General features: G+C 34.9%; 1 protein-coding gene across 3 annotated transcripts in view; it reads right to left on the bottom strand.

Moving 5' to 3' along the window:
- LOC149411655 (ABC transporter G family member 20) overlaps nt 1-24,095 on the bottom strand; it is a 177,762-nt gene that overhangs the window by 39,107 nt on the left and 114,560 nt on the right. For all 3 annotated transcript variants that reach the window (XM_089646950.1, XM_089646951.1, XM_089646952.1), the window contains 2 exons: nt 15,479-15,572; nt 6,388-6,550 (listed from right to left, as the gene is read on the bottom strand). In XM_089646950.1, coding sequence (XP_089503076.1) covers nt 6,388-6,550; nt 15,479-15,572 — 257 coding nt within the window. The remainder of the gene's footprint in view (nt 1-6,387; nt 6,551-15,478; nt 15,573-24,095) is intronic.

Below are 24,095 nucleotides of genomic sequence, written 5' to 3'. Positions count from 1 at the left end.
GACCCTATTCCCCTCGGTCACTTTTAACTGTATCATACTTCGAATAAGAAATACTAACATTGTCTTCATTTTTTCACCGCACATTTTTTATTGGCAACTATCTTTATGTATGATCGCAAGATTCAACCCGAACTAAATGCAATCCAGACAGCGTCTTTTTAGATAAAACTATCTTATTTTTTTTTATTTTTAATGTGCGACATCTGTTGACTTTTCTGCAAGTCTAGAATGAATATTTTATTTTTCGGAATAACTTTATTGAGTAAAACCTCAAATTGTAATATTTAAATATTGAAGACAATATTAGTGATTTCTAAACGAAAATCTGAAACAGAAAAATCAGAAAAGGAAACGGTCACATCTGGGACTCGAACCCAGGACCCTTGTCTTTCCGGGACAGTGCTCTACCGACTGAGCTAATGGGACCCTATTCCCCTCGGTCACTTTTAACTGTATCATACTTCGAATAAGAAATACTAACATTGTCTTCATTTTTTCACCGCACATTTTTTATTGGCAACTATCTTTATGTATGATCGCAAGATTCAACCCGAACTAAATGCAATCCAGACAGCGTCTTTTTAGATAAACCTATCTTATTTTTTTTTATTTTTAATGTGCGACATCTGTTGACTTTTCTGCAAGTCTAGAATGAATATTTTATTTTTCGGAATAACTTTATTGAGTAAAACCTCAAATTGTAATATTTAAATATTGAAGACAATATTAGTGATTTCTAAACGAAAATCTGAAACAGAAAAATCATAAAAGGAAACGGTCACATCTGGGACTCGAACCCAGGACCCTTGTCTTTCCGGGACAGTGCTCTACCGACTGCTACTACTACTACGACTACTCTCCTGGGTTCGAGTCCCAGATGTGACCGTTTCCTTTTCTGATTTTTCTGTTTCAGATTTTCGTTTAGAAATCACTAATATTGTCTTCAATATTTAAATATTACAATTTGAGGTTTTACTCAATAAAGTTATTCCGAAAAATAGAATATACAATATTATTTTACAGCAATTGTAGAGAAACAACATACAAATTAACATGAGCTTCATAGCATGGAATGTAGCTATCCATTAAAATTAAATGAAACAATATAACTTTGTTCAAACAACTACATTTTAAACAACCGCTTCATTACCACGGCAAAACAATACTAAACAGTAAAGTTTGCATCGACGATAATGTAGTGGTTCAAACAAAGTTATGTAGGCATATTTTTTCATTCAATCAAATAGAATTTATTTGCGTACACCGGAATTCGAACCCGCAACCTTTTGATTCGTAGTCAAAGATCTTAACCCCTTGACCACGGAGGTAATCATTCATAAAACATCACTAAGGATTCCATTAGAAGTAATACAATATATAATTATATTTCTGTACCTAACGACCAAAGTACCTCATTAATCCTGATTCGGTGAAATTTGCTGTCCAGCCTTCGAGTAATTGCAAATAAGAGGTCATCTTCACTTTTTCTTGCTAATTCCTACACGTACTGACCGCAATAAATATTATGTAGCATTAACCTCAAAGACGCTGCTGTATCATAAATGAGATTTTGATAGCTTGCCTTAAATGCTACTGACGCAAATATGGGTAAAATTTTAGAATTTCACTTATGTATTATAATACGCACAAATTATTAAAATAACTTTTCGTTTCAACATTCTATGGGAGATAGTAAAGATGCATTAAAAGTTTTCTTTTCTGTCAAAGTTAAAAATTTTCCATGTTTTGACCAGTTTTATACAAGTGAACCAGCAACTCGAAAATAAAGAATAAGACAAAGAAACCGAATAAGACCCTTGTAAACTTCAAAAAGGTCAATTTCTAAAAATGTCTATAATTTTTCAACAAAAAAATTATAATTTTAGATTATAAAGAAAACTGACAGTACATAAATGTTATCGCTAGGCAAACTTGAGGAAAATATTTAAAAAATTCTTTCAGCGTCACAAATCCTACAATTATGAAATCCCATGTTTTATTATGGGTCTGAGGTAGTATTTTTATAAGTAGTGCATTTTGGCGATATTTGGCTATTGGAAAAGTAATCCAGGATGTTTTGAGGATACGTCAATATTTCCAAATTTCAAAGCCCTATTCGTGTAATGTATGATTTAGATTATTCAAATTGTCGTATATACTCCTAGTTAGTTATTTACAGTTTGACGGTCTCGGACTAGCAAGCTGGAGGTTGCGGGTTCAAATACCGACATGCGCAAGATTTTTTTTTTTCTTTACTTTATTTATTTTCATTTCTTTACATATATTATACATATTAATAGATAGTAAATAATAACATAATATATAATACCGAATTGTATACACAAGAAATTAAAACCCACTAAGGCACTGCCTGAGTGTGGGTAATATAAAACGATTACTATATTTCAAGTACCTAAGTATAATATATATAAGTAGAAAAAGTTAAGTTAATTGGTGTTATTTTACAAATTACTCATTTAAAAAAAATATTTTGTATATTTGTGGCTCATTCCAGAGAAACATACTCTCAGCACCGCTCTGATGTAAGACCACCAATCAGAATTGAATCGTTGCTTGAAATGCCTTTGGCCGTGTTTGGTGATGAGAACTGAATAGTCAGGTATATCCCCACCTTCCTATTAACATCTCCTTCACCCTACCTTGCTCCAATTGGAGATGCCATAGTCTCACTGGCTCCATACGGTTTGGAGCAGTTAAGACTCTTATGCGGTTTCACACAAAAAAGTAAATATATTTTAAAAACAAAGTTTAATTACTACAATTCGTCTATTTTCAATTTTCGATCTAGTAGCCAATTTCGTAGAACTTTTTTTTTGGTTTGACTGAGGATCGAAACATCCTTCACAAGGACAAATCAACCGGGCTAACAACTCCGCCAAATCCAGATTAGGTATGACCTACATCGATTTCGTATATTAACTGCTGCAATATCATCCAATTTTAGAGGATTGCGTGTGTATGCGCGATTGCTCATCAATTTGTATTAATTCATGGATTGATTAATTCATGGATTAATTAATTCATTAATTCAATAATTCATTCATTTATTCATTAATTCATTTATTCATTCATTCATTGATCCATTCATTCATTCATGCATGCATTAATTCATTCATTTATTGATTCATTCATTCACGAAAACAAAAGTGAAATTCAAATAGATGTATTTTAAAAACAATAATCTTTAGAATTGTAATATTATTTTTTCAAGTGTGATGCTTACAGCGATGTCTGATAGTACCTAAGGTTTTTTGGTAAACAAATTTTTCCCTACCGAGAAAATACAAGGCCTCTAAGTTTATAATAGCCAGGTAATACAGGGTTTTCCAATAAGAGGTGTTATTTTGATATTCAATCGTAAAAGATCAATGGTTTCGTTGCTTGTGTGGCAGGTAGCGCCGTCTTGTTGAAAATTAACGTTGTCCAGATCAATACCATCCAATTTCGGCCATAAAAAATCATTAATCATCTCTCGATAGCGCAATCCATTCACTGTAACTAGTGCTCCAGCCTCATTTTCGAAAAAGTAAGGTCCAATGACTCCGCCGGACCATAAACCGCACCAAACAGTCACACGTTGAGAATAAAAAGGCTTTTGAACAATAATTCTTAGGTTTTCCGAGCCCCAGATGCGACAATTTTGCTTGTTGACGAATCCAATGAGGTGGAAATGGGCTTCATCACTCAAGATGATTTGCATGTGATTCACTCAAGTGAATTTTAATAATTTCAATGCGTTGTTGAAACGAGTATCGTTCCATTTTTATTAATAGCGTAGTTTTTACTTGTCAAATGTTAAAAAAATGACAGCTTCAAAAGTAACATCTACCGAAATAGCGGGCTATTCAAAATAAAACCTCTTATTGGAAAACCTTGTATTTAAAACACCCATATGAGGTAAAAATTGTGAGGCGCATATGACGCCGTTCTATTTGTATAAAGAACATTAACTTTAAATTCAGCAAATTTAAATGATTCACCACTTCATGGAAAATAAGAATCTAGAAAATCAAAAAAAAAAAGCATTGAAACTTTTCACATTGAGAAGGTTAGGTGTTAGGTTAGCATAATAATATTGCATTATGTTTGAGGTCAGGCACGCAATGGAAACGATAATTTCTTTTTCCGCTGAAGTGTACCCAAGGTTGTGCCCAATTTTCTTTTTAAACGTCTACTTTTACCAATGAGTCAAATTCAATAAGAAAAAGTTCAAATACACGAATGACTCTTTCGTAATAATATTCTCTCACTGTGATTTGTATACTTCAACGTTAAGATTTTTGGATGTTGATAAATAATGAGGTCAATGACTAACTAAGTAAATAACACGTATTTTAACACACGAATAGGCACAGCGGATTAACGTCATAAAAACATGGTTCTATCACACTCTACTTGCTTTAAAAACATGCACACTTTAATATCCCTTTTATTCCGATATTTTAAATGTCATGAGTCATGACTCGAGTATTCTAGTAGTATACTGTCAGACAGTGTTATTAGATGTAATTGATTCGTCAATTCCCAAGGAAGACATGGCCCGATCAAGTGAATCAGATACTCGAGTCGGGCCATGTCAAGAGTTAAAATAATAGAAGAGTATGTATGAGACGATGTATGAATGTGGATAAGCAAAGAAGTGTGTGCCAAGACCGAGTTGTTTAGCGGTCCGTCCTCTCTGCCCACCCCTGCGGGGGAACGGCGTGATGGTTAGTTAGTTAGTTATATTACTTCAAATTTGTCACTGAACGTGTAAGTCGAAGTGAATACTGATCTAACTTGGCTAGAATAAGCTTAAGAACACAAATAAAAACAGCGTGTGTTATGTATACCAATGTACCTTGATAAGGTAACGGCCAGCATTCCTTCCGTTAGTACTCAGGCCATAGGCCCATTAATCTATATCCCATATTTAATCTTATTCCCTTGACGGTAACCCAGTCCCTTAACCCTGGAATTCCAGATTACAAAGCCAATAGCATTTTTGTTGTTTTATTTTCAACAAAAACATAGAAAATCAGTAGGAATTGGACATTTGTTGAGCAGTTACGAAAAAAACGTCAAAATAAGTCACTGGAGACAAAAATTTCATTCACATTTTTTACTGCAAATGATATCAGGAATCACAGGTTAAAGTAAGTCAAGTGCGTCCCTTAACACCCTGTACATCTGTCCTATGTAATTTCTCCAGGTTATCTACTTATATTGAGTGAAATGTTTTTTTTCTTTCTCATGTCATTTAAAATATATTACAATGGATACAAGTGAAAATATTCTTAGTTTTATTATATTTTCCAACTAAATAAGCGTTAATCACAATAAAAATAAGTCGATGAAAATAAATACAGCACCTATATGACTTTTTAAATCGGAAATGTGATACAGGGTTTTCCAATAAGAGGTGTTATTTTGATATTCAATCGTAAAAAATCAATGGTTTCGTTGCTTGTGTAGCACGTAGCGCCGTCTTGTTGAAAGTAAAAGTTGTCTAGATCAACACCATCCAATTCCGGCTATGAAAAATCATTAATCATCTCTCGATAGCGCAATCCATTCACCGTAACTGTTGCTCCAGCCTCATTTTCGAAAAAGTAAGGTCCAATGATTCCGCCGGACCATAAACCGCACCAAACAGTCACACGTTGAGGATAAAGAGGCTTTTCAACAATAACTCTCGGGTTTTCCGAGCCCCAGATGCGACAATTTTGCTTGTTGACGAAGCCACCGAGGTGGAAATGGGCCTCATCACTCAAGATGATTTGCATTTGATTCAATCAAGTGAATTTTAATAATTTCAATGCGTTGTTGAAGCGTGTATCGTTCCATTTTTATTAATGACGTAGGTTCTACTTGTGAAATATCAAAAAATAACACCTTCAAAAGTAATATCTACCGATATAACGGGCTATTCAAAATAACACCTCTTATTGGAAAACCCCGTATTTCAAATTGATTTTTGCCACGCGCTATTTCACAAATAAAAAAAACATATTTGCAAGCAACGAAAAGACAAACTGGAATAATATTCAGAAACATTATTCACTTGCCAAGCGAATAAAATGTATTTTAGTATACTAGGAGCATTTTTAAGGTTGAAAATACCATCAAATCGATGCAAGTCCGGTGAGCTACTAACAAATCTACGGTGGATTCGCCGGCACACGTCGCGTACAAACGTCAGAAATCCACTGTGGATTTCTTGGCAGGCTAGAGGTTAGAGATGGCAACGGTTTTGCGTACAAGAATTTGAACTCTAGTAGTTATTCAAAATCTGGGTTATTGTCAGGTCCCTTTGTTCCATAATACAACTTCCCATGTTATTATTTAGCAATCCTTATCCTTGAATCCTTCAGAATTTTCACTGACCATTATGCTCAATGATGACGGGCTCCTCGTTGCTACCGTCCGCTTTCGACTGCTTGATGGACAGGATCAGGAAGGCTTCCTCCAGGGTCTGCGAGTTGAACCTCCTCATCAGCTGGTCCGGAGACTCTTCGGCTAGAAGTTCTCCGCCCCTCATCAGTCCTATCTGAAAAGTTAATGCTCGTTTAGCAAAAAAAAAACAAAATCTTATCGTATTCCATGGAATGCGTTCGTTTGAATAATCCTGATATATCTAGCATGGTAGATCGATGAAACCCTATTATCAATACTATATTGACGGAATTCGTCAACTATGGTCACACGATCAGAATCTGTTTCCGACAGTCGGTAGATAAAAGTCGCTGCTTTTAGCGCTGCCTCCAAGGTGTCAATATGCACATTTTTTGAACAACTGGCTTATTTATTTATTTATTTAACGCCCAGAGGTCTTTTACATGGTTGGTAGTATAATTTTAATTTGACAGATATTTAAAAACATAAAAAAATAAGAATAAAATTACATTTGATAAAAGCTATGCAACAAGTCATAAAAACACAAGAAACAAAAACAGAAAATTACAGCTATTTGTAGGTTTACATGATGTGTTTAGGAGTATTGTTGAAATAAATGTTTTAAATGATCCACAAAACTTGCCAAGTTGGTATTGAATATGTCAACATCACCCAAGTAATGATTTCCCATGGTGTGAAGTCGTTGCATCGGAGAGTGGGCAATGTAGTTACGCTTATGTATGCTGCTGTAGAATATTGTATTTTTTCGTGTTGTTACTGTGGGTGTATGTATGTTTATAAGTTGCAGGAGTTCACAACAGTCGAATTAAGAGTTAAGTATTTTGAATAAGAACGTTAAATCGTTTATTTTACGTCTGTCTTCTAATGTATGTATTTTTAGAGTATTTAATAAGAAATTTTATTTTAAGTTAATGAAAGGAGGTTAACTACGTAAGCTCTAACTAATTAATTCATCCAAGACGCGATCAATCGATTCCTTTCCAGCTTGGATAAACAAAAGTTGTTAGTTATGACATGCCTAAAGACCTTATAGACTAATTTACCCATTTCTTAGTGTCAAAAAGTATATACGGAGAGTCAATGTATATTAAAGTTAATATTCCAATTCGACATTGTCAATTTATTGGTATTTTCAACTTTTACATAGCCGTCTGACGTTTATGAATGTTAATTAGTCGACAGATGCGCTAGTGTTGCCATCGTATAATGATTTCCTATTATATTTCGTGTCAATATCGGTTCGGGTATCAACGGTGCAGTCGTGCTCGGAATATTGATATAAATATGTCTGAAGTTAAGTCCATAGATCTGGTAAAGTTAAGTTATCAATTTGATCGTGCTCGACCCTCTTAGAGGTTACACAAGTCGCGTCTTGTATTTAAGAGGAAGCTACAAGCCAAAAATGTGTATAATCTTGGTATACCATATATAGTATTGTAGGTAATAGGCATTAAAATCGCTTGACAAACGGAGTCTAGAAACGTTCGATTTCAAACACAAAACTGGTTTTTATTTATTTTGTAAATAATTTTATAAGGACGGGTTGTTTCGGAGAATTTGAACAATTCGTCAAATTTCAACGTTCATTTCCGGGATCTGTGAAAGTCCTATTCAAGCTCTGTTATTATATCATTATAGGCTAGTTGCTTGACAAAATTGAAATTAAAACAGAACTTGAAAAAATCTTTCACAGAACTGGAAAATGAACGTTGAAATTTGATGAATTGTTCAAATTCTCCGCAACAACCCGTCCTAAGAAAGCAAAAAAGTTAATCAAGTTAAACTGTCACAGATAATTTTAGCTATACTATATTTTTTTAAAGTTTTTTTCCTTTATGCGTTCACACATTTTTATTATTATACATATATATATATATATATATTTTTTTTAATATTAACTCCACACAGGAGGCCCTGAAGAAAATAATTTCCATCAGGGCCTATGTCATCTTTGGGGATGCTGTGTGGAGGGTCTTTTTGTGGAGAGGAAGGAGTGAACATGGGTTTTGAAGAGTCCCATGTTGTAGGAGGGAGGAAACACAGAGGCCGGCAGTTCGTTCCACAGCCGAGTTGTTGAACTTAAGAACGAATCGTAGAAGCGACCCGTTCTCATGTGACAAATGACAACCGTGTACAAATGTTGGGCGCGCGTTTGGCGTGTATACCGACTACGCACCGGTGCCGAAGGGATCAATGACGCTAGTTCCTCAGAGCATCTTCCATTGTAATACCGATAGAACAAGGACAGCATACCTACCTGACGCCTGTGCTCTAAAGATTGCAGTCCGTTTGTTAAGATTATATTTTGTATTGAGTAATTAATTATTTTATTTGTATTCTAATCAAGCGAAACGATAGGAAAACCTTCAATTTATCTAAAGCATATTTTTTTGTATTCATAATGTACACCAATTCGTTATAAAGATTAATCAAAATACTGATTTGGAATTAAGCTTCGCCTTAACCAAACCATTGATCGAATGTTAAAAGGTTTTTTTCGTGTCAGTTCGTTCGTAAACTTCAATCGTATTTGTAATTATTTCCAGGTGTCAATTTCAGAGTCCAAAGAAAAATTATCTTAACGACATTAGTGACTATTGATCACATTGACCAATATCGAAAAAAAATATTCTGATATGTTTGTTGGTGGATTTTATAGCTTATTTTGCCTAAATGGTTTAGAGAGTGGTAGATAGGTATTGTTAGTTTCTACTGACCTGGTGAAAGATCAGCGTTCAAAATTCGAAACGTTGTTTGAAAAGGCTTTAGCCATGTTTAGTAACCAGTAATTATGTTGAACTACAACACTATGTTAAATCATATGAATATGCTCAAATTGTCAGACAGAAGAATTTTCACTGACTTGGTATTTCTATATAAAATTCTAAATGATTTAGTTGATAGTCCTGTATTGCTAGAATTGATAAGCTTCCGGATTCCACAACCTAATACTAGAAGTCAGGATTTATTTTACGTCAGGACTTACTACCATATGTATTCCTCTTTGCCCAGAATACTAATGGACAGTGGACATCTTCAATTTATCTTTAAAGAAATATAAAATGTTGTTAAAGAAGTTATTAAGTTATGTACAATAAATAATGTATATTTCTTTATATTCATATGTAAAAGCCCCGAAAAGGGAGTTAATTAATAAATAAATTAGTTGAGACTCCTGTGCCGTGTTCACATTCAATATTTTTTTACACACCGGCCACACAACGCACTTGAGACGCTCCCAATTAGCAAGCAAGTTAATGAACACTTAAACATTGATGGGAACGGTCGAATGCTGTATTATAGTCACAATTGATTTAATACACTATATTTTTTACTGCTTAATTATGTGTTTGCTAGTTGGGAGCGGCTCACGGGCGCTGTGCGTCCATTGTGTAATACAAATAATGTAATAACTTCTCTATTGACATTCTGCCTTACTAAAAAACGTACTTTAAAATGTACGCAACTGATAAACAACCATTAAAAACACATTAATGTTTTTTTATCACTTGTGCAGAATGTTAAACACGTTTATTAGTAGGGCTTATCATAATTACACAAATATACTGCGTATTAAGTATACTTCGTCATAAGCAAAAATGTATAAGTATAATTGAATCGCTGACAGCCCTGAATTGTTAATGTCAAGTTTCGATGCCTACTCAGCTATTCCAAGTACAATTAATTTTGTGGGTAACAATAAACTCACTACTGACTATTATCAGAGACATAAGACACTAGGTCTTATACAAGCCTAGTACAGGGTTTTTCAATAAAAGGTGTTATTTTGATATTCAATCGTGAAAGATCAATGGTCTTGTTGAAAGTAAACGTTGTCCAGATCAATACCATCCAATTCCGGCCATAAAAAATCATTAATCATCTCTCGATAGCGCAATCCATTCACCGTAACTGTTGCTCCAGCCTCATTTTCGAAAAAGTAAGGTCCAATGACTCCACCGGACCACAAACCGCACCAAACAGTCACAAGTTGAGGATAAAGAGGTTTTCAACAATAACTCTTGGGTTTTACGAGCCCCAGATGCAAAAATTTTGCTTGTTAACGAAGCCACCGAGGTGGAAATTGGCCTTATCACTCAAGATGACTTGCATTTGATTCACTCAAGTGAATTTTAATAATTTCAATGGGTTGTTGAAGCGTGTATCGTTCCATTTTTATTAATGGCGTAGTTTCTACTTGTCAAATGTCAAAAAATGACAGCTTCAAAAGTAACATCTACCGAAATAGCGGGCTATTCAAAATAACACCTCTTATTATAAAACCCTGTATAAAGTAGTTCAACTACTGTTAAAGCCCAGCTACACTACTCGCGAAGTTGATCGAAGTTGACCGAATACGATACTGTGGGCACGAACTTCACTTCACTTCGGGCAACTTCGCTTCGCTTCGCCCGACTTCCGATTGTTGTCGGTAAATGCGCCCGAGTCAAAGGACTCGAAGCGTTACTCGCGAAGTTGCACGAGTGTGTGGGCACGCACTTCGAACTTCGGCTAACTTCGTCGAGGACTTCGTCGAAGCGTCGAAGCGAGTAGTGTAGCCGACACTTTACACTGGTATATATTTATTTTGAATTATGCATTGTCTTACAGCACTTATATTAATAACTGCATCACTTGCAATAGTGTTTTTGTTTACACATTAATATTTCTTTAACTTATTGCTAATATTATCCTGTTGACCACTGTACGCTTGTAATTCGATTATCACTGTATTGTAAAAGCCATTATATGGCGTTTGAATAAATAAATAAATAAAAAAGCAGCTAGGAATTTACAAGGGTCACATTTTGATAAACGAGACATTTAACTTATCATAATAAAAAGTACTCAGAATGTGTCTTTTGCAAATTCTAGATATATAAATATAATTGTAATAAAATATCTTTATATATTACATTACAATATTACGGCATTTGGACAAACATAACGTATAAGGCGATGCCATACGTAGTAATGCAAAATCATGTGTTTTTGGTTTGAAAATTTGGTCGTCTAGAAATGTTTCAGATGCTTTAATTAAATACTGCGAGTAGAATACATCTTGGCCTTTGAAATAATCGAGAATTTTTTAGATAAGTCTTTTTATAAGTCCAGAAAAAAATAATGTATAAGGCCAATGAAAACTGCTTTAAAGTTCAAAATCTTCTTCTTACGAACCCATTTTCGGTTATAATTTTACTGAATAATGTGGAAAATTAAGTTATTTATAAAATGATCGAAAAAAAATTAAATATTTATGCCTGAACATCCACAAAATAAAATAAAAGGCACTTTTTGGCCGTGTTTTTTTCTTGCATAAATCAAAACAGGCGGATGGTGTTAAGCGGGAATTTAAACCTTATCGCCATCTACGTAAGGGTTGTTATTGATTGCGGCTCAATTTAAAATATTACACGACGTAGTGCATCGCCTTAAATTCAGAATGTCAAAGTAATACTTTCTGTAGATAATGAGAAAAAAACTTTAGCCAATGCATTCGCCATTAGGCAAAGATATTAGAAGAACGAGATGTGCTATGCGCAGTTCGTACTGAGTGGAATTGTTTTGCCGAGTGTCGCCGGTTTTGTTCACCAATACTACTGCACACCTTCGCTTACGCTAAGGTATCCGCACTAATACATAGAACAGATTTCTGTGCGTACACGTCCCGATACCGTTCAAAGTACCCTAATTAGGTAGTACTTCGGCTACGGTCCGGCGGCCAACATAGCATATCTCGTTCTTTTAATATCTTTGCCATTAGGGAAACCGCATTTCTAAGTTAAAAAAACCGCAGAGAAAATGCGCGCAGATCTCATTACCGTCATAGATCATAGCATTGAGTTTATAGCGACAGGTTCAAATGTACCTGCATGTACAACGAGCATTACCCTTTTACAGATATAATTACGTTTGGTACCTCGTGCACCCATAAATACAGTATTACACGTCAACTAAAACTTCCTTCCTTCCTTCCTTTTATAACAATCTCAGGCGAAATTACGTAATGACATTTTATGGACATACGTAATAGGTACTACAACTATGTAATAACTAAAAAATTTCTAACTGTATCTTATTGTACTGTGTATGTCTTAACAAATAAATAAAATAAAAAAACTAAATATTATCTAGACAGGTCGTGTGATTATTAAAATTAACACCGAAAACCAAAATATACACGGAGAAAACTCACTGATATTAAATATTGTTAATTTATTAAAAATCTGGTCAAATTATTCGTTTAACTGTTAACAACGGGACTGCATTTCTTTAACGATTGAATTGAAAGGGTTCCAATTAAAGTATCAGTTAAAAAGCGAATGTTTTATATGGACGGCGGAACACGTTTTCATACAAATACTGATATTTACATTTACATAGGCACTGATATTGTCCCCTTTCTCATGATATTTAATAGGAAAAAACACGTTTCTCGATATACTCTGAATGACTAATATTTGATCAGGAAATTGGCATGCTATCACTTTTTTTAACAGGATCGTTTTTCTCCGTGTAGGTTTAAGAAAAAAATAAGTTAACATTACTTACCTGTTAGTATTTACCTATTATTTGTTGTTGTTAATTTTGCTTCTTGTCATTATCAATATGATCACCCTATGATTGTGGCTGATAAGTCAACACAGGTACTTTGTAAAACTTATTTAGTCAAAAGAATATTACTGTTTATTGTTTCTTTACATGGTATCTTTTTTACATTAGAATTTTAACCTCACTAGGACAAGCCTGTGTTGTTGTTGTTGTCAACTTTAAACGTACTGCCCAGCTGTAATATTACTTTAAATATCTGTAGAGTTTATTAATTATACCATGTTCACAAGTTAATTATTTCCTATAATTGCAAAGCTGCATATCTCGACAGAGGAATTTCCTAGTGAGATGAACGACTTAATATTTTTTTGCAACATAAGGCGATGCACTACGTCGTGTAATATTTTAAATCGAGCGGCTATCAATAAAACCCCTTACGTAGATGGCGATAAGGTTTAAATTCCCGCTTAACACCATCCGCCTGTTTTGATTTATGCATGAAAAAAACATGGCCAAAAAGTGCCTTTTATTTTATTTTGTGGAGGTTCAGGCATAAATATTTAATTTTTTTCCGATCATTTTATAAATAACTTAATTTGCCACATTATACATTAAAATCATAAACGAAAATGGGTTCGTAAGTAGGAGATTTTGAACTTTAAAGTAGTTTTCATAGGCCTTATACATAATTTTTTTCTGGGCTTATAAAAAGACTTATCTAAAAAATACTCGATTATTTCAAAGGCCAAGATGTTTTCTACTCGCAGTATTTAATTAAAGCATCTGAAATATTTCTAGGCGACCAAATTTTCAACAAAAAACACATGATTTTGCATTACTACTTAGTGCATCGCCTTACGAGTAAAAGTACCATTTTTATAAATAAATAAATAGTGAATAGTTGCCGGACTCATTTTGATTTCGTGTAATGATTTATTACACGTGTCTCTAAATAATGCTTTTTGTTTTGAAAAATCCTGTATATAAATTAAAATACAAAACAAATGTTTTAAAGTTTCACGTATATTTGTTAAACTGAGCCGCCAGCTACCGTAGATTGCACATCTCGGTCTACGCAGGAAAATTCTCTGCTCTGCAATCGGTAATCATAATATGGCTTACGATTTAATTTTTTATTACAGTAATTTCTGAAATTGGAGTATCATTTAACTTCTAATTGGGATTTCGACTGTGTTGGTGAAATACAGTGTTACAGGGCCTCGATTCTCGACGAAGTCATTCCACTCGAACAACGAATGGTTCGACCCACTCGTTGTTCGAGCGGAATGACTAATAAACGGAATGTCGAGAATCGAGGCCCCTGGCCTTACAATTAGAGTTAATCATAACAACACAAACAAGGAGCTTTACTAATAAACGTGTTTTAAATTTTACGTAACCGATAAACAACTATTAATATATCATTGATTGTTTATTAGTTGTGTAAGATTTAAAAACACATTTATTAGTTAGGGGTTTAGTGTGTATTGATGCGTGTGTATTCAGATACGAAGGCGATATCCTCGCGAAAGGTCACTGAGTAACAGTCTCTTGGCTTGCTTACGCCTACTTATTGTTATAAGCAATAACGTATAGTATACGATAATCAATTTAGAATACTCGATTTTCGATCTTTAAACGTTGTGTTATTTTTATCAATTAGTTCGAAAATGACATATTTTTAAAAATGGCATTTTTTAACGAATTTGAAACATGCTGTATGCAAGCATTGCATCTGTGTGAGTTCTGCATTCGACTCCATGTATGGTGCTATTTATAACTGTACAATCAAAGGGCTACAGAAAATTTATAAAAAAATGTATTTAGTTTGAATCCATCATAGGGACTATTCAATACAAGTAATGACCAACCATTATAAGTACAATAAATTCTTTGTTAGAACCATTATAAGTACAACCAATTATAAGTACAATAAAAAATCTAAGACATTGTAAACAATATTATTGCTGCACTCATTTAATGAACATTTAAAAATTCACACAAATTTATGTTTGCGTGAATTGATTAACCTAATTCTATGGTAACAAAAAAAACCAACCAGTTTGTTATGTAGAAATTTGCTGATGAAAAAAAAAACCAACAAAAAACTGGAATCAAGAGATTAGCTAATAAGTTTCGCGAAAAACTATAAAAAAATATTGTTATTTATGTACGTTTGTAACATTAAAGCCTGAATGAGTCTTTTGACTGCTTAAAACATTATTTCTTTTTTTGTTATATTCATAAAACCGATTACTGTATCTTGTTATTCTTATTAATGGTATTTTTTGCGTGGCGCAGTCTAGTAATTTAATTTATTTACACATGATCGTTCCATTTCAGAGTGAAAAATAAATTTATTTACGCATGATCGTTCCATTTCAGAGTGATAAATAAACTTATTTACACATGATCGTTCTATTACAGAGTGACAAATAAATTTATTTACACATGATCGTTCCATTACAGAGTGATAAATAAATTTAAACTAAACAGTTACAGTACTCACCCTGTGTGCTTGTCTTGCTTCTTCTATGTAATGAGTCGTAATGATAACGGCTACTTTATGATTGTCAGACAGGTCCACGAGGTAATTCCATATTCTGAAACAATTACATACAAATAAATTAATCAAAATGAACAAAATTTTCCAAAATACGGATAGCACTTTTACACATTGTACCACACATAAATTACTGTAGCAGCATTATATTCTTATCCAACGACGGTTTAATGAAACAAATGACAATTCTACAAAATAGAGCAATGAGAACCATATTAAAGAAAAATAGATACACAAAAATTAAGAACATGTTGAAGGAGTTAAATATCTTGTAATTTAAACAAATTATTTACTTTAATACCATATTTTTAATCTACAAGATAATCAATGGCCATACGTCTAGTGAATTCCTAAGAAAAATTATAAACTACAGAACAAACACACACATAAGGAAAATAAATCAATTGAGACTCCCCTTCAGGAAAAAAAACACAGAGTCAAAAGTCATTGATGTACGGAGCGTGTAATGATATGCCCTTTCTACTTCAAACTTTTCCTTCTCTTCTTTCTACGATACATTTTCCTTAAGTCCCGTAGGTAACTTTTCCATAAGGCTTTGGTTATATATATATCCGGGGTAGGAAGGTCCTCCCTGCCGTCTTTTCTTTATTACACACCCCTTCAAGTGTGTACATCCTAGTTTGTCTACGTGACGTACGACCTTGAACGTACTCATTTCACGTGACGGTTCAGTATAAAAAGGCTTCACCGAACGTTGTGTTGGGTTTTTGTTTCTCGGTTTAGAAACCTAGTTATTTATGTTTTGTGTGGTATCCCTTGGTTCTTTTGAGATAGAGTGAGTTGAATCCATTACCGCTGTTTTTCAAAACCATTTCATAAACCTTATCTTCTAAGTCGCCTGCTCACCCCCCCCTAGCTACTCGATTCTACCTATCGTAGGGTAATGTGAATATAATAAAGTGTTAGATTTTATATATGTGATATACATACGATAAATTTATGGTGTTAGTTGTCGGCGCCATCCATGTATATATTTTGGGAGGGGAAGGAGAGGAAAGGAAATGAATTTTTTTCAAGTTAAGATTGACTCCTCCGCTTACCAAACAAAACTGATGGATGATAGTTCGAACAAGGCAATCGATATCTGCGTGTCTGGATATCACAACCGGCCGGGTCTCCCCTTGTTCCAAATCGGCAACCTTCACGCCAGAATAAAGAAAACCAGGTCTCTTCACCAATTTCAGAATTGCCCCAATCTCAAACACCTCCAGGATAAACTACTTTACTGAGTGTAGAAGGGGAAAACCATAACATCCCTTTATCACGAATCTAGTCGCGAAAATGTGACACGTAAGGTCCTAAGTTACGTGCCACCTCTAGAAAACGTTGTAACTCCCACGTCGTCGGGGATTTACATCCCTTTCTAGGTCAATACATAGGTAACACACGACGATCTTGTCGACATTTTGCCTGCTTATTAACGATAGGTTGTGTGCCTACCCATTCAGCCAATTATCATGTGAGATATATGTAAGGTCTACTCGAAATGCCAAATTTAGGATGAGGACTGTCTGTATTTTAATATTTGGTTCCAGTATTTATTTTATGAGGTTACTAGCATCCTCGTGTATTAGGTATGGGTAACTTCTACTGAATACCTATCCTCTCAGGTAAGGTATAAACGGATAATTGGTTTGATGTTTTGCATTTAATTTAAAGAGGCTGCCTACCTCTCGAAAGATACCTGTTGAGAAAAGTTGTTCGGTTGGTAGTTTTATTTCGGAGATTACCATCTCCCTCTTTCGTCTTTAGATTTGTTTTCGTGCATCCCAATTCGTAACTTAGAAAGTCAAACAATAGATGAAAAGTATTAAATTAGAAAAGTCAAATAACAGAAGAAAAGTTTTCATTTTGTTCCGTCTGGTTGCATCCGAACGCTTTCAATTTGGGACGGCATACGCTAGCAAAACTTCCCCTTTGACTGACTGTACTCCGCGCCTCTCGGCCTATATATGAAAAGTCATTGGCCTGTCTCTCACTCACAGCTGATTGACAATCCGTCTAGGGTATTCCTTTTAATGATAACATTATTTGGGCGGCAGGTGTCGTAAACTTAGTTGTATCCGTCTTTTAAAGGGGGTCCTCTGGAATTTAATAAATAATATGAAAAACTCACCCAGTTAGGCACCTCTCATTCTCAGCGTGAAGCTTACCTGGTTACACTATATAGCTAAATCACTTTAATTTTCGACCTCCTCCCTACGCTTATAAAAGGGTAATTAAATATTCCTGTAAATAAAATTGTACCTCCCTAATCTGTTAGGATTCGAACCCACAGTTAATAATCTATTTGATTCTCTGGTTTTCGGTCTCCGTGGATAGAATGCCATCTCGCCAAATCAATAACTTAGCCCGATTAAACACTTCCTGCCTTTAAGTACATTCACTCTATTTTAAAACGCAATCAATATTTTTATTATTTTCATGTTTTTAAGACAAGCAATCTAGTTCGAACTGTATACGAAATCACGTTTAAATCAACACAACTTTATAACACAATCGCGATTGCACAACACCTGGCGCCCCTGAGGTGGGTTTTTACAAAACGGCGCTCTACAAATTATCCGATTATTATTATTGTCATTATTATTAATTGTTTTCTCACTGAGTCCAACCACTTTCACTTCGCACAAAACCGGTTCAATAATATTTCACTTTAGTTCAAAATTCCACAATACTATTAACACCATCTGAATCCACTAATTCACTGCAATTTCACACAACACTTCTCATTTGTATAGATTTCATGGAGCTGTCAACGCACTCAAGTTCCAAACCTGACTGTCGCTCCGGTCTCTCCTTTCCCGTGGGAATCTGTTTACTCCAGGCCTGTCTGTCCATAAATCTTCTCATATTCTAAACAAAAAAATTTTTGGAGTATGTTTGTCTCGTTTATTTTATGTGAGTATCCAAACATCACAAGCGTTGAAGATATTTGGAGAGCTACCAGAAGAAAACATAAAAAAATTTAAAATTAAACTACGAAAATATGTAATTGATTCATTTTAAATGTGTTACTATAATTGTTTCTGCTATCGTGGTACGAGAACACGCCGTCAGATGGAATGCAGGAAAACACTTCTTCTTTTTGACATATAAATTTATTAATTCACAATATAATTGCAGAGGATCTTATTTTCCTCTGCTAAAACTTAAACTGAAAGAAATAAAGGTCTAGTTTCCTCTATTCTTCAGTTTTCCCTAGGTTTACATAAACCTAGTAATTATCTCACGACTGACTGCCTAGGTACGTCTGTACCTACCAGTTATAGCAACACTCTAATGCTGTCCTTTTTCTGGGAGGTATCTGTATTTAAACTAAATTCTGAAGGACATTTTACCAAAATAAAGATGTTCCACCCGCTCGTTGGCAATCAACATTCTTAACATAAATAAAATGCACTTAACTATTCTTAATGATACAAACGTGACTTAAACAATACAAATATTTTAAAGGAATTATTTTAAGGGAGATGAAACTTTATTTGGGGTTTTTATTACTATGGGACAGGGGTGGGAAAGGTATTGGCAAATATTTTTAGGCATAATGGTTTAACTAGGGTGATCATAAAATATAAAGCGAACAGCCCTATTTGAAAGCTGCCGCTGCTTGAAATAAAATGTCACTAATTCTTAAATCATAAATGATACACAAACAAGACAATATCTTTATAAAAATACCAGGCCAATGAATTGTTTTATTGTAGGGTCGAATGTGCAAATGTGGGAAGCTACACTATCTTTAAAAATACGAACTGTGAGAACTGGCCTGAAGGTTAAATTTTACTGAGCAATATGTAATAGTCGCATTCTGGAAGATACATACCTCCTCCCGTGAAGTACTTCACAAAATAGGCTAAGAATGCGACTGTTATCTTTATTAGGTACATACTGCATGTCTACGAAAATTACCAGTTAAATTTATTAAAATGTCTAAAATACAAATATTTATGCTACTCTTAAAACTAAAAATTCCGTGGAATATGTAAATCTTATGACTAAAAATTGTGTAGTAGGTAATGTCTTAAAACTAGAAATTCCGTAAAAAATGTAAATCTTATGACTAAAAATTGTGTAGTAGGTAATGTATTAAAACTAGAAATCCCGTAAAAAATGTAAATCTTATGACTAAAAATTGTGTAATAGGTAATGTATTAAAACTATAAATTCCGTAAAAAATGTATATCTTAATGACTGACTAAATGGTTGTAGTAGGTAATTTCGCATTCACCTCCACCCTTAAACCCGCCTTGAGCATGTATGTATGTAATATCTAGTATTAATTTCTTCGCACTTTCTACTGAATTTACACTATCTAAATAGTCGTTCATGTAATGTTTTGTTTTTATTGCTTTGACGGCCTGGGGATACTGAGATAAAAATTGATCCGCGTTTTTATTTTTTACGAATTGCGCCGAACAAGGTGATGATTTTGCGCCAAAAATTATAAGAAGGGAAGAAACCGCGTCACGCGCCTCTCCTTTTAACGCTTTTTGTAATCTATATAAATTTTCGCTGTCAGATACTTTTAAGAAGTCTGTGGTATGATGGTATATTGATTTGAACGCAATCCATTCAATTGGATTGCCGTTAAATGTGGGAAGATCATTGACTTTGGGCCTGGTATTATATAAAGACATTGCCTTACCAATTGATTCCGCGAGACGGTCTTCAGTTATAGCAGGTGTTGGTCCCTGGAATCGGCCCTGCGACTCTGGCCACTGTTGCCCGTCGCGTTGCTCTGCTAAGTTGAATGGCTGCTCTGATGTAGGCAGCTCACAGCAGCTACTGCTTGGCTGCTGATGCTGCGTCAACTGCAGCTGAAGAGATTGCCCTACCAAGGGCTGCTGATGTGATGTTCCTCTGGGTGGGAGTAGCTCGTACCGCCCGCCCTGCTGCTGCTGCTCCAACCGCTGTCCCAAGTGCAGCGGAAGAGCCTGCTCTGTCCCAGGCTCCAATTGCGATGGGAGAGTCTGCCCTGCCAAGGGCTGCTGCTCTGATGATCCTTTTGGTGGGAGTAATGCGTACCGCCCACCCTTGTGCTGCTCCAACCGCTGTTCCAATTGCAGCGGATGAGCCTGCTTTACCCGAGGCTCCATTTGCGACGGGAGAGTCTGCCCTGCCAAGGACTGTTGCTGTGCAGTTCTTGTGGGCGGTTGTAGTGATAACCGCCCATCATGGAGCAGTTCCTGTTGCTGCTCCATTTGAACTCGAAGAGGTTGTTCATCGTGATCTCCAAGTTCTGATGATGAACTGTGATGTGACTGGTCCACCCAGTCATTGACTCTATCCTCGAGAGTCCGTTGCGAAGTCCTTGATGCAGCTTCTAAAACGAGCGCCGCATGTTGCTCCTCTGCATCCAATATTGACATTGCTGCAGCCATCTTTGCTTCGGAAGCGGCCATCTTTGCTTCGGCCATCTCCGTAAGTAGGCGGGCCTTTTGTCTCGTGATGTGCACCTTGGTTTCTGAAGCTTTTATTTGAGCCTCCGTCCAGCTGCTGCTGGTTCCCGCCTTGCTGCCGCAGACAGATGACGTCTTTGAGTGTTGTCCCGCTTCCATGATGCTGCTGTTCCCGATGCGGCTCGAAGGACCATATGTTTCTGCTATCGTGGTACGAGAACACGCAGTCAGATGGAATGCAGGAAAACACTTCTTCTTTTTGACATATAAATTTATTAATTCACAATATAATTGCAGAGGATCTTATTTTCCTCTGCTAAAACTTAAACTGAAAGAAATAAAGGTCTAGTTTCCTCTATTCTTCAGTTTTCCCTAGGTTTACATAAACCTAGTAATTATCTCACGACTGACTGCCTAGGTACGTCTGTACCTACCAGTTATAGCAACACTCTAATGCTGTCCTTTTTCTGGGAGGTATCTGTATTTAAACTAAATTCTGAAGGACATTTTACCAAAATAAAGATGTTCCACCCGCTCGTTGGCAAACAACATTCTTAACATAAATAAAATGCACTTAACTATTCTTAATGATACAAACGTGACTTAAACAATACAAATATTTTAAAGGAATTATTTTAAGGGAGATGAAACTTTATTTGGGGTTTTTATTACTATGGGACAGGGGTGGGAAAGGTATTGGCAAATATTTTTAGGCTTAATGGTTTAACTAGGGTGATCATAAAATATAAAGCGAACAGCCCTATTTGAAAGCTGCCGCTGCTTGAAATAAAATGTCACTAATTCTTAAATCATAAATGATACACAAACAAGACAATATCTTTATAAAAATACCAGGCCAATGAATTGTTTTATTGTAGGGTCGAATGTGCAAATGTGGGAAGCTACACTATCTTTAAAAATACGAACTGTGAGAACTGGCCTGAAGGTTAAATTTTACTGAGCAATATGTAATAGTCGCATTCTGGAAGATACAATAATTATATGTATATGTATATAAGGATTGTATTAGGACATAGATAACTATGTACCTACTTAAAATACCGCAATAAGCAATAGCATCTGTAGTTTTATTTATTTGATTAATGTGTTTTACTTCACAATTTACAAAAATAAAATAATATATAGTGTATTTGAGGCAAGTTCCAGAGTGGAAGATTATCTTAGTATCGCCCTTGTGTAAGACCACCATTTAGAAATGAAATGTTGCTTGAAATGGCTTTGTCCGTGTTTAGTGACCAGATCTGAATAGCCAGATACTTCCCCACCTTCCTCTTTCCCATCTCCTTCACCTCCTTTCTACCTTCAGCCTAACAATATACCCCAATCGGGGATACCATAGTATGCCATTGGCGAATATGCCCACCTTGAGCTATTCTCCAAGGATTGCTGCACGAAGAAAATGATCCTGTTAAATAAGTGATAACATGCCAATTTCCAGATAAAATTTTAATCATTCAGAATAAATCGAGAACACGTGTTCTTTTCATAATAAATATCATGATTGAATGCGTATATATCAATATGTCAATACCAATATCAATATTTGTACTGTAACTGATAGCAGTTAAGCAGGTGTTTATAACGAAAAATAAATAAAAATATTCATGTTTAGTGACCAAATATGAATAGCCAAGAATTTCCAAACCTTCTCCAAACCTTGCGAATGAGGGATAATCATTCAGAATCGAGCCGTTGGCGTTGTTTTAAATGTCTGTGACTACAATTTGTGACCAGGTCTGAATAGTCAGAACTGCCACCAGTTGTCAAAATCGCGTTGACGAAAACTCGTTTGAAGATTGCGAAGTCATTTTGCCTACATCCTACGTTTAAATAACACAAAAACTTCGTGATGTTTTTCAAGTTTTTTGTGGTTTTCTGTTTACAACTCGTCAAAAAGTAATTAGTGTAGGTACTATAATAACTTAACGGAATCATTGTCTAAGAATTTTTTCATACAATTTTGACCAAATTGCATCAAAATTACATAACAATTGATTTGACCTTCATTCTTTGTTTGCGATCATTTTGTAATCTTTAAATGACGTTGGCTGTTGGTAATCATTTTTTGATGTGTTTATTTTTTGTATCACACTGAAGCCAGTGGGACTATGGCAACCACATTTGGGGATTGTTGTGAAGCGAAAAGAAATGCATAGGTATATGATCTAGTTTAAATTGTTGGACCGCCTGTTGGCTATGTGGGTTCAATTACCCGCTAGCTAAATCCTCCATCATTGCACAAGGAATATTTTTCATTACGAGATATTGTCAGGTTATTCGTTAGAAACAAAATAAATAAACGAGAAACATGAAGTTGTTTCCAGATCACGGGTATAAAAAATATAAAACCGACTTAATATACTTACTTAAACCTGCCCGCACCGAAGGAGGGTTAAACACATCCCCCAAACGTAATTTTTGTAAGATATCTAAATCTTTTGTTAATCACATACTCTACAATAAATTCATGTAATCCTTGATAAAATATTCGGTACTCGATCTGCATTAAAAAAAAATATCCCGTCATGTTTTTTAAAGATATTAACAATCCCGCAGCCAAGTGGGGGATTAGGTAGCACCCAAAATTACTATCCTTCTTTTACGTATTAGCTTAAATACTTGACTAATCATTTTAGTATTTTACGTACTTCTGCGCAAATACATAAGTTACCATTAATAATTGGAATTTCCATAGTTTAAAATCACATAGGACAGAAAACTGCATGGGGTCGTCGGAAGACCCACTTGGTTATAGACGTTTTGCTTGGCATCTTGGCCTGTCAAGAGTTAAAAAAATATTTATTGAATTTCGACGAAATTACCCTCCCTCCATCACGTTGTATCCCAATAATTAAAAAAAAGAAGGCGAATATGGTGGTAAAATGAGCATTGTTATGCATATAATTAGCTAAACTTGAAAAAATTCCTGTGTGTCTGTATCATGCAGTATATCATGTTATGTATACATATATGTAAAAGCCCAACAGGGCGTTTATAATAAGTAAATAAATAATAAATGCGATATATTATGGGGGACAATAGTGACCCCCTTTTGGGTGATGTGTGATTTGTATCTTCTTTAAAACTGCTGCGTGAGTTTATCAAATATTTTATTTATG

Source organism: Hesperophylax consimilis, chromosome 25 (assembly GCF_061612785.1).
Source record: "Hesperophylax consimilis isolate HC1 chromosome 25, BYU_Hcon_1.0, whole genome shotgun sequence".
Taxonomy (NCBI): Eukaryota; Metazoa; Arthropoda; class Insecta; order Trichoptera; family Limnephilidae; genus Hesperophylax; species Hesperophylax consimilis.
The sequence above is the reverse complement of the archived record's forward strand: the minus strand, read 5'-3'. Positions and strand labels throughout refer to the sequence as shown.